The sequence below is a fragment of the Amblyomma maculatum genome, chromosome 1 (genome assembly GCF_055883805.1).
Source record: "Amblyomma maculatum isolate TAMU_Amacu chromosome 1, ASM5588380v1, whole genome shotgun sequence".
NCBI lineage: Eukaryota > Metazoa > Arthropoda > Arachnida > Ixodida > Ixodidae > Amblyomma > Amblyomma maculatum.
The window spans coordinates 86739627-86753755 of NC_139344.1; the positions used below are offsets into that span (position 1 = coordinate 86739627).

At 41.6% G+C, this 14129-nt stretch overlaps 1 protein-coding gene across 1 annotated transcript in view; it reads right to left on the bottom strand.

The window, feature by feature from the left end:
- Positions 1–5540: 5540 nt before the first annotated feature.
- Positions 5541–14129, bottom strand: part of LOC146203082 (uncharacterized) — a 33551-nt gene continuing 24962 nt past the window's right edge. The window contains exon 3 of the mRNA XM_084588507.1: positions 5541–13536. Coding sequence (XP_084444633.1) covers positions 13316–13536 — 221 coding nt within the window. The 3' untranslated portion in view covers positions 5541–13315. The remainder of the gene's footprint in view (positions 13537–14129) is intronic.

Sequence of the window (14129 nt, forward strand, 5' to 3'; positions counted from 1 at the left end):
AAAGGGAAGGAATTCCAGCATAGCACTTCAAATCCTCTGCCGCACCACAACTTATCACCTCCCAGATACCTAGATCATATGCACTCCGGGACACACTCACTTGGAAGGGAACGAGGCCGCCAACGCCTCAGCCCGAGGATATGCTAACTGGGCACCACTTCCAGAGGGATTTCGGGGAACACAGTATGTACCCAAGAAATATACTGACATCCTCCTGCATTACAGACTTGACAGAAGAAAATATTCCCCACCCCACAAGAAACTAACCAGAGAAGAAGCAGTCACCTTCCGAAAAATCCAAACCAATAGCCACGTCCACGGCACCTTACTACACAGAATCTCGCCCACCACCTACAGATATGAATGCACATTTTGCAACGTACCAAATACCCTACAACATATGGTGTGGGGATGCAAGGGACCAAATGGTACTATAACCACCATGGCCTTAACCGAAGAGCAGTGGGAGATTCAGCTGTCAAGACCCAGCCTGGAGGATCACGTAGTCTGGTCAATCTGACTCGGGAGATGGCTCGGGTATACTCGGGTCCATGGCTTCCTGGACTGAGGAGGCTGCCCACCTAGGGCTGAATATTTCACGCCTGCTCCGAAGAAATATTTTTCTCTCTCTTAACAGGAAAAAAAAAAAAAAGCCTCATGTGGTCAGAAATGTGGCGCCAAACTTTGCTCATTTACAGCAATGGCAGCACATCCTTTATGTAATGAAATATTTTAACATCATATAATTCTTATGCATGACGTATTTCCCATCACACAATGTCAGCCAATCAGATTTCAGGAGGCGGCTCTTGACAGTGGGCTGTTCATTTCACCCCATTCGTAATACAAGCGGAAGTGCTTTCCTCTCTACCATCTATGCCTTCGTTTTCCCTCCACAAATAGATATATACCATCCAGGCATCATGAATAGCGCTGCTAAAAATCAATTTTCACGCTCACGTCACTTTTACATCACCGGAAAAAACTATTTCGACAGACCGCAATTTCGCGCCACAAATTTGAAACACGTGACTTTTTTTACTTTTTTGACAACCAGAGAAACAACATGGTGCCAAACGGCGGCCATTTGTGTCGAAAATAGGGCCCCAGGACCATTTTTAATAGCCTTATATGGACTGCTCTTTGGCAACAGATGTTTTTGCAAGAGCAAGATGCATGTGATTTGCCTTCTCTGCGACTTGAAATATTAAACATGTATTATGGCCACACCAACCACTCTCTTCAACAAGCACCTTTTCACCACTTTATTACTGAACCAAATATACGTCGGCACAAGAATCTTTGTCAGCAACGTCACATATATATTTTCACATACTTTGTTCATGAAGACTGTTTACGTCGAGATGAAGCAAGGTTAATAAGTGCTTTCGTCAGGGCGAGCTGGTTCAATTAGCAAAAAAGTAATAGACCTGTGCAAAATGTCCAGTCTTTCACTACTTATTGGGCGTTTATTACTTTGCTCAATTTCTGAATTCTTTTTGCATCCTGTGCAGCGGCCAATCATGGAGGGCTATCACGAGCTTGGCTCCTCATAATGGCGAGGTCTGTGCTCTTAACTGTGCCATTAAATGAAGCAAGACTTGCCAAATCATTAAAGCATGAATAAAATTCCTTAATGCTACCTTCTGATAAGTGGCAAATATAAGATTTTCCTACATCAATAATGCCATGAAGCTGGCGTAGTTGGTCCATTTGCAGATCAAATCGTTTAACACAATACATACATGCAGGGGAGAAGTAAACTGGCCGTTCTTAGCATATTCAGCAAGGAACTGCATAAAAACCATTCCCATCAAAGAACAATTATGTATATACGACATTGGTCTCTCTTTTCCTTACTTTCAAGAGTTCCAGATTTTAGTTTTATTTGCTTACTTACGTCATTAGTATTTTTCTTAGCTTTACTGTGATTGCAATTGCACACAAACTAAGCTTCACAGAGTCCACTTTGTGTACAGTGCTGAAGCTAAGACTGCAAGAGTTGTGTGCAAAATATGTTACAAATGCTGGGAGGGCCATTGCAGTTTTAGCACCTAGAGTTTCCATAATGCTGAAATGTATGCTGAAAGGGGCTTTTTCTTGCCCCTTATATTACCCCCCTCCCTCCCTCAAAAAAAAAAAAAAAAATGCTGCAGGCGTGCTGGCGAGCTGCATGACCAGTCGGGCTCAGTGTGTATGACCAGCATAATAATCAAACCTTGCTTGTTACAGAACACACTACAAGTGACAAAAATTCAACAGAGTGATGAAGTGGAATCACAAATGTTAGCCAAGTGCAGTGTAGCCAGCTGGCAGTGCTACACTTAGTAAAAGACTGATAATGAGTTATTGCAAAGCATAAAAACATTGCATTTATTGTCATTCCTTGCATCAAAATTGTACACACGCACTAAGTGCGAACAGAACAATGCCACCATGTTTTGCTGTTCACATTTCTTTCATTGTAACAGTGCACACTTATGCTGGCATGGAGCATCTGAATGATAAAGAATGTGACACATTAAATAAAATGGACGGAAAAAGAGCTCATTTGAAAAAAAAATCACAAGGGCTCACAACCCAGTATGCAAGAACACTCTAGGACCAAACAAGATTTGAAATGTGAAATAGAAACACTGTGGTACCAAGGAAGAATTGGAATGTAAAATATGTAAATGTCAGATCCTTACCAGCAGCTGATATTTTTACTGCCAGAGCTCTATCAGCATTAGTTGAAGTGTTTAATAATATAATTTATTCTTCACACGCCAAAGCTAAATCTTGATGTGACACACTGTAGTAATGCCCTCCGGATTAACTTTAGTTGGTTGAGGTCCTTTAAAGGGCAACTCCGGAGGTGCCCTCCGGATTAACTTTAGTTGGTTCAGGTCCTTTAAAGGGCAACTCCGGAGGTTTTTTGACATTTGAATATTCTGGTAAAACTTTACTGTAGGTTCACCAACCATGACGCAATCTGCAAAATTTCGGCACCATGCGATAATCCATTCGCGGGCGACATGATTTTAACATGTGCAGTTTTCGTGGCTTTAGCTGACGCTATTTCTGCGGGCACCACTGCATTTGTGATGTCACAAACATAACGGCGTTACTGTCCACTTCCCGCATGATTATGAAATTGCAAGGGTTGCATTGGCCTACCTCAGACATTTTATGCAGTGCATCACTATTTCCATACTTTATTTCTACCATACTACCCACATACGAGTCTTTTTCGAATACTGTGTGTGACGTCACCATTTCGTCAATGGAACGTCGTTTCTGGCCATGAAAGCAGTTACGGTTTCGATTTGCTGTTTTTCCTTTTTAAATATAGTTTTATTGGAATTTACAAAAACATTTTTCTGTTGGAGTTTGGACGTGCCGGGGAATGTAATGCAATCAAAAACATAAAATGATGAAAAAAAACCACTGAAGTTGCCCTTCAAAGGAACACGTTCAAGACAAACAGAAGTTGGTGAAATCAACAAGGGACTGTTGCTCTAATCACAATGCAGTCATTCGAAAACTGCTCTTATAAGCCATTCATTCAAAACAATGACAATGCATCTTTTTTGGTATCATGAATATTAACAGACGGGGGAAAATTATAAAATCCAATTTTCTCACCAACAAATGCATCGTTTTGCAGCCAGAAAAATGTCAACGTAATCAGAAAGAGCAAGAGAATAAATTTCTACAAGGAACAATAACTGGATGGAGTCATTCACGGTGTTCTTTAATATGTATTGGAATCTAATAACATAGGCATCTTTGGGTTCTGGCTTTGTCGAATGAGGTCACTACAGCCAGGAAACAGGAAACACACAAAGATACTTATACGGCTGTTACAAATGACCTACAGGGCATACATAAATGATGAGAACACTACAGTACAAATATCTGGGAAATAAAAAGTTAAGCACATATGGGCAAGTCCTTCCCTCTTAACTGAAAGAGTCTGCGAAACTTGACATATATGCAATCAGTCGACTCCAGATGCACTGATGTGCTTGTATCCCCAATGCTCACAATGCAAATAAACGCACTATCAGCATTTAAAAGGCACAGGGGTAACTAACACAAAGACCATAAAGCAGCAATATTCCTGAAGTGAATATAAAAATGAGATTCAAAACACAACCATAGATTAAACATATTTAAGCACGATATTGCTACAACCTTAAAACAACCACTCACCTAGCACACACACACTACACTGAAAAATTACTCGTCCTGGTTTCCAATCCCAGACAATTCAAAGAAATATGACTGCATCACGCACTCCAAAATCTCTGTATTAATAGAGAAAATTATAACATATATAAAATTACAATACTTAAAATGCTACATGGAAGTCACCACCACATCAGCTCTCCAAATTCAGACAGCTCTGGTAACACACCACTCCATGGCTCATCTAAAGACTATCCCAACTGCCCATCATAGACTGGCTTTCTTCATTGCTCTGCACTTAGACCATCACAACCACTGTGCACAAATAAAAAAAGATGACTTGTACTTGAACAAGTCATTCTTGAAACATTGCTGTAAGCTAGGCATTATCAGTCATGTCTAATGAACATAAAAAAAAAAAAAAACCAAGCTAAGGGCATTTACTAACACCCAACAGAGGACTTGCAGCCACCATCAGAAACGGGGTGCAACATCCCGAAAAGACATCAGCCATGAGGGACAGTTTAGTGGAGGGTTCCAGTAATTTCAACTACCTGGGTCCTTTAACATGAACTGATGATGCAGAGCTCATGAGCGCCTTGCCATTTGCCTCTATCCAAATGTGACTACCACAGCCAAAATCAAATCACACCCTCGAGGTCAGCAGTCGAATGCACTAATCAGTGAGCCATCGTGGCGGGGCCTCTCCAAGAACCCCTTTATATTAAAGTCACTAGGACCAGCAAAAATACTATATCAGGGTCTTTACTATATAATTTGTTGGTGATGACATGGTCCTGAAGACGCTGTTTGGTAGTTAAATAGGCACTTACTGAACACGTCTTGCTGCTTAATAATAATAAAAAAAAAAACTGAAATACCTTCGATTTCTTTTTTATCATCGCTTCGTGCAATTTTTTAAAAAAATTTTTACATCTTGTGGAAGTACCTTTTAAGCACAAGGACAGCATGGCTACAAATGCAACCAAGTTCGATTTCATGTGAAAACCAAAGCCTTGCATGAACATGGCGTCACTTTTTGCCGTTTATGTCTTTTAAAAGGCAATAAATAAATGATAAATGCGCATGGCACTGAGTGCTGCAAGACCGCACTCGCTGCACCTCCAGTTTTTGCCTCCGCTGCTTCATGCTTCGTGCTGCACAGTGAAGTGAATATTCACCAGTTTCTTCTCCATCCCTATTTCTTGCTGCACTTTTACTCTACTTTCTGTAGACAGCTTTACTTTTTTTTTCCCTATGCTCTGCGTACTTTCCCTCACGGCTCCAAGATTGCCGTAAAGTACGCTTTTTCTGAATGCTGCTAAGCCTGATGGTAACGCCATTTAACCGAACACTTGATGTTGTAATTCTTGTTTATTTTTTTTTTTTTCAAATACAAAAATCTTTGTCTCGCAATTCTAGGTAGAGCGCAGGCGGCGATACATCATGGAAGTTGTTGCCGTGGCCAGGCAAACTTTACTATAACAGATTTTTACGAGAAACGTTTCTACTATAAAAAGGGGGGGAAAGTATACAGTTGTCTATGGAAGATGAACTGGGACTTCAGCTTCACTTTACTTTATCAGAGTTTTTACTATATCTGAGTTTACTATAGTGGGGTTCTACTGTACCAAGATAATCTGGGCTTTCTACGCACTGGAGTCACCTCATTACTTGCCTTCTGTGAGCTTGTACATATGGCTTACAATTAAACATACACAGCACAATATACATTATCACACACACACACTTTACTATAACCAAAACAGTCAGTGACAAAACACTAAGACTCACAATCATATCTGTCATTTGAAATGTACTTTAAAATTCCGAACAAGCACCTCCCATTTAACTTCACTGCTAATTTCACATTTTCGCGCCGTTCCGGGAAAGTGCCCCCCCCCCCCTCTTTACGCACACACATCCTTCTGGCGCGCCGCACTTCCTTGCTTCCTACCCTTAGCACACACCTCACACAGGCAACACTGCCAACCCTATCCAGTCCAAGAATCCAATCCAATATCAGCTCTCCAAGACATCGCAAGCAAAAATATCCCCAGCACAGCACTGACTCACCCAGATGTGCATATGCATAAAGGCTGATTGCTGGCATTGACTGACCACCACGAGAGAAACATCTGACGCGAGCGACCAAAGGAGCTGGCGCCGAAAGCAATAAGACAACCGGGAACATATTTAAAAAGCGCGGCAAGAGAAAACGTCGGCAGGGGCAGTTTGTACTATCTATAGAGCCCAGAATACATCCGCATTGGCGTAGCGAGAATACTCGGAGGCAGCTCATCGATGCCTCGATGCACACTTCTAAGCCCGTTCGACTGATCAGAGGAAAATTACTTTAAATCCATATGCACTACGCCCAATCTTTTTTTTTTTTTTTCAGCAGGGAAAATAATGTCACCGCCAATTCGAATTTAGGTGCCGTTCCTGGAAAGAGCCCCCTCCACTTTTCCTGTAATTTCTGCTCGAGGGGGGGGGGGGAGGGGTATGGTGCTTTCTCGGAATTTTACGTAAATATGGACGGATAAATCTGCACTAAAGAACCATTAAGTACTACAAAAACTTGTGGTTAAATATTTGTGCTCTCTACAGCATCCTAAGAAACAGTGTAATATACAAAGGGTGGATTAACATGAAGATCCCTCTTACACATTTCACTGTCAAGTGAAACATAGGTGCAATAAGGGATATTGTGCTCTCTACAGCAGCCTAAGAAACAGCGTTATAGACAAAGGGTGGATTAGCATGAAGATCCCTCTTGCACATTTCACTGTCAAGTGAAACACAGGTGCAATAAGGGCAATTGTGCTCTCTACAGCAGCCTAAGAAACAGCGTTATAAACAAAGGGTGGATTAGCATGAAGATCCCTCTTGCACATTTCACTGTCAAGTGAAACACAGGTGCAATAAGGGCAATTGTGCTCTCTACAGCAGCCTAAGAAACAGCGTTATAAACAAAGGGTGGATTAGCATGAAGATCCCTCTTACACCTTTCACTGCTAAGTGAAACATAGGTGCAATAAGGGCAATTTGTGCTCTCTGCAGCAGCGTAAGAAACTGTTAGACTAAAGGTGGATTAACATGAAATAAGAGCCTTCTACAACATTAAAAAGGATACAACTAAAAACACAATACAAATTTACAAAACAATACAATTTACAAAAGCCATAGTACACGGTGTCCTGTATTACTCAGTTGACCAACCAAAGCAGAAAACCAAGATTAACTTTTTGACAATTGCTTATACAGTAGAACCCCTTTACAGTAAAGTCACTGGGACTAGCAAAAATCTTTACTACATCAAGGTCTTTACTATATCAGTTGTTGGTGATGGCATGATCCTCAAGATGCTGTCTGGTAGCTAAATGGCCACTTACTGAACCAGTCTTCTTGCTTAATGAAAAAAACAATCTGAAATATCTATATCTCTCTGATCATCTCTTCATGCAATTTTTTTCAGTTACAAAAATTTTTGACATCTAATGGAAGTACCTCTTAATTTCATGTGAAAATCAAAGCTTTGCATGAACGTGGTGTAACTTTTTGCTGTTTCTGTCTTTTAAAAGGCAATAAATGATAAATGTGCATGGCAGTCAAGTGCTGCAAGACCGCACAAGCTGCACCTCCACTTCTTGCCTCTGCTGCCTCATGCTTTGTGCTGCAGTACTGGGAATGTTTACCTGTTTCTTCCCCTTCCCCATTTCTTGGTACACTTTTCCTCTTACTTTCTGAATGGACCGCACCGCCTCCTTTCTGTTTGTCGACAGCTTTACTTTTTTTTTTTTCCCTACACATTGCGTGCTTTCCCTCACGGCTCCAATGCCTTCGTAAAGTAGGCTTCTCCTGAATGCTGCTAAACCTGGTGGTAAAGCCGCTAAAAGGACACCGAGTTATTTTTGTTTTGAAATACAAAAAATTCTTTTCCTCGCGATTCTAGGTAGTGCGCGGGCGACGATGTCATATCATGGGAGTTGTCGCCGCGGCCAGGTGCACTTTACTATAACCAATTTTTACAAAAAATATGTTTACTATAAAGGGGGGGAAATGTACGTACAGTTAGTTATCTATGGAAGATGAACTGGGACTTCAGTTTCACTTTACTATATCAGAGTTTTTACTATATCTGAGTTTACTATAGCGTTGTTCTACTTATCAAACAAGTCACAGGCATCAAATTCTTGAGCTTATAATTCCATCTGGTGGTTAGCATCTGGTTTAAGGAGCAAGAATAGCTTCACCAGAATGCTACTTTGTCATGGATTAATTCTGTGTAAAGGTCACTGCAGATTTCATTTGTATCTGACTGTGGCAAATATTGCTACCAAGCCTTCTGCTCTATGGCATGTCAAAAATGAAATCCTCTGACAAGCATATACATTGCCTTGAACTAGAAAGTACTCCATGTAGCACTAAAGCGGGCTTCCGCAAGCCTGAAGCACAGAGAGAAAACTACATTGCTGTCACTGAAGATGAATCAAAATGATCAAGTTTCACAATATCAAACACAAGTCGGAAATATCCATAAAAAAAAAAGCCGAAATGCCCAGTCCTGGGCAAATCTTTTTTTATATACATTCAGCTTCTTAAAAGCATGAGTTTTTCACATTTCTTGCAAAAACACCCTTTCTCATTCACAAAGTTAATTCATATGAATACACACCCACACATGCTTATAAGATGTATAATAAAACTGAATTTGTGGACAGTCTCTTATACTGTATACTGCTAAGCGATCATTTGTACATAAAAGCACTCACAGTACTGTCTACCTCAGACATGACATACCACACGATATAGTTCTCTGTGTGAAACAATCAAGGCCAGATACTCTAAATTTAAAAGGGGACCAAAAATTGCCCAACATATCTTAAATTTGACATGCAAGAATATGTTGGTATAAGACAAACCACAGCCTCTGTACACGATTGGCAACTTTTGATACTGTCGCAGACAAGATATCATCACAAATTGCTGTAACCAGGCTAAATGAGCTCCTGAACAGCACCATGATTCAGCAGCGCACATACACCCACTAACCAGAGCCTATGCAATCACTCAATGCATGGAATGCTGCTATGTGAACATGGGCCGCATGAAGGGTCACTCGAAATGACCGGAACAGCCGGGCTACGTGACAATGCAGCACGGCTGTTCTGGTTCACTGCTGGGCACCGCCGAACAAGCTTTTCTAAGATTGAAATGGCACACTTTCCATACGTGCATGAACTGCCATCTCTTAAACCGTAAACAAACAGTTTTTACTCTGCGTATTACAGGCCAGCACTTGCGAGCGTTTCTTTTTTTTATTGGAGCGTTAGCATATCCGCGTTGCTGGCAGCAAAGCTTGCCGGTGTTTTCGCAGAGTGCTTCCTGCAGCAAGAATCTACAAGCTATTAGCAAAAGCAAATATGATTTTAGCAAAGGAAAGAACATTGCACCTTCACTAGATGACGACGATAGTGATTATACTGAATCAAGTGCCGGCAGCGACAAAGAAGACTGCTCTAGAGACATCTCTGTCTGGTGATGCGTGACTCGGTATCTATTGTGGGAGCTATGCATTGTACAGCATGTCCATTAAATAATGAACAAAGGTTTCTTTCTAAGTTTATGATGTTTAGCTATCAATAGCTTCTCTATGAGGATGCAGCTGCTGGAACGAGCGAAAGTGGCGATCGAGCCATGTTTCCAGACTCAACGGCATGCGTGCCCGAACTTGATGCGACGTTGCAGACAACCCAACAGCATACAAAAAAAAAGAACTGTCGCAGACAGCAGAACAACCTCTATAACTCAAGTCACAAGCATGCATGGCCGCTCCGTGTGAGACAGCAGCACATGCGGAGCGACCACGTCCCCTTGAAAAGAAGGGCATGCACAGTCGCTCTGCACTCTCTGAATATACGGGCTCCAACAGCGCGGGGTAAAAATATGACATTCTATACCGATTTGACAGATGGCGTGACAACTTCAAGCACACTAGCATGGCATTCCTGTGTTATGAACGCACAGAAGAGAATGTACAGGTACGTCGGTGATACTTCGGGGACAAAACGCAAAATATACCGGTACGTCAGGGACAGTAAAAGGGTTTGAAAAGCAACCTTCTGCTGCAGTCACCACCCACAGATGGCTGATTTGTTCTGATGCATTCATCTAGCCGCAGCACAATTTCCAACCTCGAGCAATCAAAATTGTTTCCTCCTTAATATGAGCATCATGCTGAGCATGACATGTAGCCATTGTGTGGATTGTAGTAGCTGTCAAAGCAGCTGTACTACGTATGATGCCACGTGGGAAGTACAGGATCTCAACGAACATAATACACAACATTCTGAGTTTGGATGGATTTGGATTTGATCGCAGAAATGCGTGAACAGAGATTTAGTTGTGACAGCTTCAAAATTGTGGCACCATGATGCTGCTTTTATTTTTTATTAGACCTCAAGGGTAGACTTTAGGAGAGAAAATTCTTGAAAAAAAGAGGGGGAAAAAAAAAAAAGAAAAAGTGTTACATGTCATTAAACATGGTATTTGTTTGACCTAATACCCTGGATGTGATTTTGGTTATGCTGATTTTATAGTGTTGGCCATTGAATGGCTTATATCGTGCAGTGAGCCAGCATAGCTACCGTATAAACCAGAATATAGGTTGCAATTCTTTGACATTTGTTTGTACGCGTCTTTTAGCGATGTCAGAGTAACCTGTGGTATCTCTCAAAGTACTTTCTTGGGTACAGTCTTGGATTAGGATTGCAAATTTTATAAATGTACACCGTTTCTACCCTCTTTGTTTTGCAGTCACTGCAAACCACGCAGCCTGTGCTGCTTCGGCTGGGGATCTTGTATGGAAAATGAAGCATCCCATTGAACCATTCTTTGCAGTCTAGACAAGTCAACAGGTCCTGCTTCATAGCACGAGCCCTCACTCACCAACAAATTGCTCAATTAGATAGCGGCGGTACTGCAGGTTCTGTTAAGGCGCACATGCATCGCTGCATCTGGAAACATGGCTCGATTGCCACTTTTTCTTGTTCCCTATGGCCTCTCTCGTAGCTACCAGCAGCAAACGAGGCCGTATTCTCTTTTCATCTTTCTCTTTTTTTTTTTTTTTTTCACAACTTGCCACTTCTATGCGTAGTGCAGGCCACTCAATGTGCTCCTTTCGTGCACGCAATTGCAGTCGAATAGCTGCTACCGTGCGAGACTTTCGACTGCAGACTACAGATTCCGAATACGAGTAGAGCATTGATTCCAGTGGCATAGCCAGCAATATTTTTTTCAGGTGGTGTACGCCGCCAGTTGGGAAAAAAAAAGGCTGAAAGGTCGAGGGGAATGCAGCACTTAGAAAATTTCGAGCGGTAGAGAGTTACACAGGTGTTGGCCACGACAGCACTCAGCAATTTGAATTATTCAGATTTCCAAATTAGCCAGCTTTTACCGCACCCTATACACTAGTATAACGAGAATCCAGCACAAAAACTACGGTAGTTGGGTAGACTGAAAATGTCACAATGAAAAAATATGCTTGTCGAGAGTCAGCCAAGAAAATAAAAGGAGTGGACAAAGCATCAGTAAGCATATGGTAACGGCCTTACATAATGACAAGGGTCTATGACATGATCCCCGTTCTATACTGAAATAAAGTATGCATTAAAATCCGACTTTTCCAGCATCTGCAGTGCACAAAAAATGGAGTATTACAACTGCAAACATAATCTAAGCCTTCACAAGGCTTACAGATCTCGACAAAAAGCATGCAATACGAAAGTGCCACAAAATGTGAAATAACAGCTCTAATGAGCTTTTCTGATAGCTATGTGCACACATCCACCATTGCAGGTATGGGCACAATACCTGCACAACAAATTTGCATATCTTCATGCATACAAATTTGAGGTGCCAAGCTCTTTCATTACACACTGCCAGCAGTAACTAGCTGAAATGTACACGACTGTATATAATTAATATCAAGAAGTAGCCAGAAATAACACAGAGCACGCTTTGGTACTCAACTCATTCCCCCATGTTTCATAGAGGAAATAGGAAGATTTACTATGCTTGTGTGTAAGAGCACAAGTGGAAATTATTTGCATAATTAAGTATCAAACACCACTCAGTTTTTCCTCTGCAACACGCAATATTAGATAACTGAAGCATGCTGTGTACTATATCAACTGAAACTGTACACACAAGAGCCTCAAACATCAGCCAAGCTGGGCAAAGCACTGCAAATGCAAAGGATGCCGAGTTAAAGCTAACAATCTGTAAACTGAATATTCATGATGTCTGCAAAATGCAAACAGGCTGCAAAAAATTGGTACCATGGATAAGCGAAGCAATATGCTGACCACACAAAAAAAAAAAATTTGTCTCGTCAAACCCTGAAATCTAGGGAAACTAGCAGGAGAGTACAAAGGCTTCCAGAAGTTTAAGACTGCTTTTTCTAAGTAAAAGTATTCAATCACTGTAACGAATTAACACTGATGATGTGTGATTCAGAAGGCACTAAGTGTTCAAATTACTTTCAAGAACATCCTTTTTCAGGGACAGCAGCCATGCTCCCTACCATGGTCAGCGCCACACAAAAGTGTGTGATAAAGCGCTAAACCATAACCTTCCCTGTGTAGCATTTGAAAACTTGCATATCCATAGGGGGAGAAGAGAGAATGCAAAGAGGACTGCAACCTCCAAGAAATTAGAGAGATTTAGCTTACCGTGATCCGCGATCCGCCACCACGACCCTCTACCGCGCGTGGGCGGGGCGCACAAGCTGATTGGCCCCGACGCGGCAGGTCTATGTGCCGACATCAAGGATGTGGCGCCATCTATCGGCGTCAAGGGGATCTGGGCATGCGCAGTGGAACGCGCGGTGGCGGATCACGGTAGTGGATCGTGGATCACGGTAAGCTAAATCTCTCTATTTAGTGCCCACAAAATATTCCTAAACTCTCTTGGAAACATCTGCTAACCTCATAAAATATAAGACCTCTACAAAAACAATTTACCCAATTCCTTAAAAATTGTTCAATCCTTGCCACTAATACCCTTTTGCAGCTTTCTCCTCACACCGGGCACATCAATCAAGCAGTGGGACGTCGTGTTCGAATCAAGTCATCACGGGTCAAAAGAAATCAAGGTGTCTCAGCAGTGCAAGGCTTCCACACAGCAAGAGGACAACATGCAGCACTTGAAGCTGATCTGCACCATTGCAGCTGTCCTCCGCACAGTAGCATTCCTCCCAGTAGACGCCATTTTTATGGTAGCCCCAGTCACAGCCCCAGTTGACACCTCGCTCGGAAATCTGGGCACAGCGTCGTTCCACACTTCTCCATCGGCCGTCCCCTGCAAAGACAGTGCGTTCTGCAAATGCCTATTTCAACTAGCTTTCCCAGCAAGATGAAGTGTTGCCAGGAAGCAGCCAGGCCTCCTTAATTGCCAGTTACAAAGTATAATAGCAGTAGAAAAGTTTATTTGGGACAAAATATATAAAATTTGTCCTGGGTGAAATGGCTAAAGGCATTTCTGCCTGACGAGGCCATCCCACCTTTAACAACAGTGGCAACTACTTAAAAAGATCACATCTGAACATACTCATTGTACAGCAACCAAATTTAAATACCCAGTATCTCAACCAATATACATAACATAAGGTGCTTATAATAGTCTTTATAAAAGTAAAAGCTGCAGAGTTTTAGTCAGTGAAAAATAATAGATGACAAAATTTTAGTGCGGAAGCAGGTCTCCAAACTTGAAATTTCTGAAATGACAAAACGGCGTTATCCACCTGTAGTGATAAGATTTTTTTTTTTTCGAGAAAACTACGCCATATCTTGCAAAACTAAGGTTCATTCCTTTGTGCTGAGACATTTGTCCACTACACATACTTTCACTGAAAACTAAAAATGGTCACGGGACCATTACCGTTCTTATCTGAA